Raw genomic sequence first — 6,134 nt, 5'->3', positions numbered from 1 at the left:
GCTGGAGCTTTCTTTAGGCGCCTTCCCAGCTTTGACAAAAGTCCAGCTGGGATAACCACATTTACTCAGGGCCTTCTTGATGTGCTGTTCTTCTGCCTCCCTGGCCGCTGTGTCAGTGGGGATGGTGTGTGCTCTGTGTTGTAGTGTCCTGATGACACCCAGTTTGTGCTCCAGTGGATGATGAGAGTCAAACCTTAGATACTGATCCGTATGTGTAGGTTTACGGTACGTGTCAGCTTTTAGATGTCCCTCATTACTGATGGAAATCTCACAGTCTAAGAAGGCTAACCTGTCAATTTTCATATCCTCCCTGGTGAATTTGATGCGTCGGTCCACCGAGTTAATGTGATCCGTGAAATGTGGTACGTCCTGAGATTTGATTTTTACCAAGGTATCATCCGCATATCTAAAACAATGGCTTGGTGGTGTTCCAGGGTAGGATAGCAAAGCCCTCTTTTCCACTTCTTCCATGTACAAATTGGCCACGATGGGTGAAACTGGGGAGCCCATGGCACACCCATGTTTCTGCCTGAAGAACTGACCCTTGTATGTGAAGTAGGTGGAATGAAGACAGTTCCAAAAGCAAACACACTTGGTTGATGCTGAGAGTGGTCCTGCTGCTGAGGTTGGGGTCATCCTGTAATCTCTTACGGACTACCTCCAAAGCTTCTGTGACTGGGATGCAATTGAAGAGAGATGTAACGTCGTACGAGACCATGGTTTCATCTGCCTCCATAATGACATCGCTCACCTTCTCAACAAAATCCAGGGTGTTCTGGATGTGGTGCTCAGAGCTGCCCACCAGCGGGTTGAAGATCGAAGCCAGAAACTTGGAGATGTTATAGGTGACAGAGTTGATCATACAGACAATCGGTCTTAAAGGTGCACCCTGCTTATGTATTTTCGGTAAACCATACAGACTTGGTGTAGATTCCCCTGGGTACAGCCTGTGGTATGAGGTCCGGTCAATAGCCTTGTCTTGTTCTAACTGCTTCAGACAGTCTATCACCCTCTTCCTGTAGCCACTTCCTGGTCTCGTTTCAGGGGCTCATAAGTATTTTCATCACTGAGTAGTGACAAAATCTTCTCATGATAGTCTTTCTGGTTGAGCAATACTGTGCACCTACCCTTGTCTGCCAGAAGGATGATAATGTTGTTGTCATCACTAAGTGATGTGAGTGCCTTCTTCTCCTCCATGGTGATGTTGGATGCTGGGGGCTTTGCATTGCTGAGACAGGCCGAAACTTTCGTCCGTAGTTGCTCTGCTTCCAGTTCTGCAATATTGTTATTACGAATTGGTGTTTCTGTGGCTGTGATCAGCTCCTCTAGCGGGATTTGTCTCGGTGTGACAGCAAAATTCAACCCTTTAGCAAGGATGTTTTTCTCTGTTTGGGTGAGCTGTCTGTCAGACAAATTCTTCACCCACTTGTCCACATCCTCGGTGTCGCATCCTTGTCTCTTCTGGCCACTGAGGCCACTTCGTATTTTGCGGTGGTTTCTGACGTACAACGAGTAAGTCAAACTTCCTTTGTTGCCTGGTCTTAGACTTCTTGTGCTGTGCTAGACGAGCCTTCTCAGTAAAGTCAAACACCTTTTTAAGAGTATTCTCATGTAAAAGCATTGTCAGTCTCTGTCGGATCCGCTCCTCTTGAGATTTTAGTATGTCGATGGTAAAAATTGTTTGCCTCACCCGTTCATTAAGCAGCTGGTGCTGTGCCTTCTGGAGGATTTTTGTTGCTCGGAAGCTTTTAACCGAAGAGCTCACTTGCAGACTTTTAGGAGTAATCCTGTTTTGTCGGCATCTGAGGCTGAATCTCAGGTGGTTCCTGTAGTCCGCCATCTTACGTGCTGTTTGCTCATACTGACGTACAAGCTTTAGGTCGTCCTTGCCAAAGTGGGTTAAAACGTCTTGATACATTCTCAATCATCCAGGAAATTAAATCTCCAAAAGTTGATTCTGTTCATCTGGACGTAGCGTTTTGTGGGCACCACAAAGGTTTTGGGAGACTGCATCAAGACATTTTAGTTAGCAGTTAGCATTAGCAGCACATGCTGCCTCCGATGTGAAATGACCTTTATGCTGCGCACTGTGACTCACAGCCACACAAATTCTTTTTACACATACAAAACTGATTTACAAGTACAAAATATTTATGACCACAATTTGAGCCCATACCTTCCACCCAGACAGTGAGAGAAACCCTGTCATCCTGTACTTTGTGTGCCTGCTCCAGAAAATACCAAGTGTCGTGCCCAGGCTGTTTTTCCCAGCCAGATAAAGAGACTTATTTCTTTGGACTTTGCTGCCGCAAGCTTTGCGTTAGTTTATTAGGTAGTTTATATTCAGAGGTCAAGTGTTTTCCCTCTCGCCCTTAGTTCATGTGTAGTGTTTTGTTTCATTCACTCCTTTCATTGTGTGCCACTCAAAAGTGGCACACAATTGAGTGAATGTTGGAGTTACTTAATCCAATAGTGGACATTGGTTACACACCAGTGTTTCGCTTTGGGAGAAACGTAAACAACTGAGTTAAATCAACACAATTTATTCATATTCAATAAACCTGTGCATTTTGTGTTGATAAAACGCGTTTGAAACATGTTTAGATGACGTAAGGTGAGCTCTTGGAATATTTTAATCCTTCGCAATTTTGTCATTTTATTTCAACACCAATACTACATGGTCACTTGCATGCTACTTAAAAGATGGATGCTGGTTTTCTGGATCCAAATGCTCATCCCATAAACAAGAACACATCCATCTTCCAGGTCAGCTGTTACAGGTGGTGTGCTGCCACCTGTTGGTTGTAGTTTTGTAACTGATAGATTTAACTTCTAAAGGCTGCTTATGTAGAGGAGAGCAGTGTGTAAGAAGGAGGCGTGGAAGTAGGAGGACTCTTTGAAGAAGTCATCCCTTTTATTTATATCCTGTTTAACTTAAGAAGTCACTTGGATGAATGTTTCGCCCTCTGAAAACATCCAGATCAACAGAATTAACCTTTTGGGATTTATCCTGTTCCATTTCTATAAAATGATCTTGTTCTCCACAATTTGTGTTTGTGCTGTGTGCTCAGCTACTAAAAAAGAAGAAGGAGCAATGTGACAACCTCTTATTAATTACTGGTGTCTCCGACTGAGGTTTGATTGAGGCGGCTAATATAAAGAAAGCCTAACTTTGCTGAGCTTGCTTTGTATTACACTCTTCTGTTCCTCTTTATTTTCTGCTGTTTACATTCTAACAATACTAGATCAAATTCCACAATTTTATAAATAACAGAATTTACAGATAAATCTAAATTTCACTGAGACAATCTGTAAATAAATGATGTAATCTGGGTGGTTATTTTAACATCACTCAACAGGTGATTGGGGAGAGAGACATGACTTAATTTTTTTAACTTCACAGGGACTGAAAAACTACACGCACAGAATCATGAGTGGAATCTGAAGAATTAGTGCAACATGATTGGCTCATATGTTTCCTTCTTCTGTTTGATTGGCTCTTGCTGCTCAGGGGCGGGAAAACTGAGGACTCTTTCTAATTTGTGCCTCCTGGTCTCCGCCGTCTTTCTGCCTGTTACCTGAAAATCAATCTCAGTGCTTCATGCTGAAGAATTTCTCATTTATAAAATAGTTCTGGAGCACTGTTTGTATTCTAGTTGTAATTTAACGTTATATAATTACCACAGTTTAAAATGAAGCTCTGAGACGCTGATGTCTCGTTCTGTTGAGACTGTTTCCTTGACTCCTCTCTCCTTGTGTCCTTTCTGATCTCCTCAGTGGGCCTTAGACACACTGGAGGGGTTTGTGTTATCAGAATGATCCTCTGATAACAGACATCACAGTTTGATAAATGTCAGCATCCAGCGTGTGCTATACGCACTCTGGTTTAGAAGATGTACATAAGTGAGAAGAAGCCTTTTACTGAGTTTAAGTAAACACACATCAGATTTTTCTCACTGATCGCTCTGATTATGAATAACATGATGACCTGAAGCAAAGCTCAGAGGGTTTGCTGTGTGTTCTTTGGTGCTGATTCAGCAGGAATCAGTGAGAAGGTGCAAAAATAAATCTCTGTTAAACAGTCAACAGTCCAGTTTTTTTATTTCTTTGGTTCTCCACTTCAGTGGCTCAGTGCATCAGATTCACGGGGAGATTAAAATCAAACAAATAACAGAATTAAACCAGGGAACAAATGAGGGGAAAGTTCTGCACCAGGCTGAACCCCGTAACAGTCGGGCAGTGGTTGATGTATCGTTCACAGAAAATGTAAACAGGTGAACAGTACATGAGAGAAACTGCTGTAAGTGATCAAATCAACACATGTCGCACAACATTCCTCCTTCCTTGCACACTTTCCTCCAGAACACTGAGCAGAAAAAAGACACCTGGACTGTTTCAGCAGCTCCTGGAGGAGAGGTGAGAAACAAACTAAATCTAAACCAGCTTTTTTACTCTGATACCTTCAGGATTTCGTGGCTGACTTGGCACATCCACAGACAGCAACAGTATTTTTTAATACAGATCACAGCATTTATGCATTCATAATCTTGCAAAACACTAAACCCAGAGAAAAAAAGCATAAATTACTTAGTTTGTTTAAATTGTTGGTTTACACCAAAAAACAAAGTTTCACAAATAGGAAACGTAAAACATAAGTTTTTGTAACACTGTTTCAATTTTCCACTGAAGGAAGTTCAAGTACCTGCTGAAGGAAATAAATAAATTTGAAAAATACCATAAAGTCAGTGGTACTGAGATGGTCTAGTCTCTAGAACAGGTCATTTTCCAGTCACTGCAGCATTAACTTCAGTTTTCATAAAACAAAATTTGTCATTTTTAGCTGCACAAAATTCCCTTTTATAGTCTAAAATCCCTGTTTGTGTAAATTTAGGAAACTTTACATAGTAAAGACAGTTATAAAGAGGGAGTTATAAAAATGACACTTTAGTTACAGTCAACATGACTGTAACTAAAGTGTTTCACTCTGAGATATTTTTCATGTCTGTAACATTGCCAGGATGCATCACCATGACAACTAAGAAACAGAGCTTAAAGAGTGTAAACAATTTTATCCCAAACCGTCATCCTCATCTAATGTAATAGATTTAATTCTTAAAGTGATGCATTTTTAATTCATAAGTGTAGAAACCTACGAGCTGTTAAATGATTCCCTCCATCACCAACCCCACAGATGTCCAAATGTAACATTTTTCACTCTTTAAAAGCTTTAAATATAAAGTTTGTGTCCTGGGACCTAAATTTGCAGATATGAACCTGAGGTATGTTCATGTGTACGAGTTCATATCCACAAACACATCAGTCAGTATTGCACCATTAGTACCTGTTTCCCTGCTCCAAACAGTGTGAAACCCTCCCAATATCTTTAGACTTTAACAGGATCTCTGAGAAGCAGGAATCACATATTCAGCACCATTCCCTTTTCTTTTTTTACAGATCAAATCATTAGGTACAAGAACAAACACACCAAAACTGACAGACTCACTACCAGTGCCACAAACCCTCCATGTCCTCCTGGAGGACGTGCAGGTGAGAAGAAGGTGTGAGCTGGTGGTGAGTGAAGAACAGAATCCAGGATTTCAGTCGGTTTTTCATTCACAGAAATAAATCCCCTTTATAAAAACCCTGAAAACCAAATGTTGGGCTCTTTTCATGACAAACACATCCTCAGATCTGTTTTTTTACTGTGCTGAGTGACAACGATGGGAAATTGACGCATTACCAGGAGACTGAGAGCTCATTTGGAAAAGCTCTGAGACATTTCAAACATGGTGCATTTCAACAGGAGGCTGGTATGAATCCTGATCCTGCTTCTTAAGTTTTCTGTAGATCAAAAATCCAGAAACAGCAGCAACAAGAAGCACAGCGGAAATTACCAGACCAGCTATTAGTCCAACAGATCCACTCTTCTCTCCTCCATCCTCCTTCCCTCCATCCTTCTTCCCTCCATCCTCTGTGTGTCCTCCTGTCTGACCTGCAGGTGAGAAACAGGTGTGAGGTGTCAGCTGTCAGGTAGGTGATGAGTGAAGAACAGAACAGAATCCATTTCCTCTTCAAACTGCTGTCAGACATTATCTACTGCACTCTGATCACATCACTCAGACCAGCTGCTTTCT

The 6,134-nt window shown here is 41.6% G+C and overlaps 1 protein-coding gene and 1 pseudogene across 1 annotated transcript in view; both read right to left on the bottom strand.

Moving 5' to 3' along the window:
- LOC121812752 overlaps positions 1 to 1,972 on the bottom strand; it is a 13,617-nt pseudogene extending 11,645 nt beyond the window's left edge.
- A 1,051-nt stretch (positions 1,973 to 3,023) lies between these two features.
- LOC121812753 overlaps positions 3,024 to 6,134 on the bottom strand; it is a 9,978-nt gene continuing 6,867 nt past the window's right edge. The window contains exon 3 of the mRNA XM_042215669.1: positions 3,024 to 5,992. Coding sequence (XP_042071603.1) covers positions 5,781 to 5,992 — 212 coding nt within the window. The 3' untranslated portion in view covers positions 3,024 to 5,780. The remainder of the gene's footprint in view (positions 5,993 to 6,134) is intronic.

Source organism: Haplochromis burtoni, unplaced genomic scaffold (assembly GCF_018398535.1).
Source record: "Haplochromis burtoni strain Fernald_Lab_line unplaced genomic scaffold, NCSU_Asbu1 Contig_786, whole genome shotgun sequence".
Lineage (NCBI taxonomy): Eukaryota > Metazoa > Chordata > Actinopteri > Cichliformes > Cichlidae > Haplochromis > Haplochromis burtoni.
Note: the sequence above shows the minus strand (reverse complement) of the source record. Positions and strands in the feature narration are given on the sequence as shown.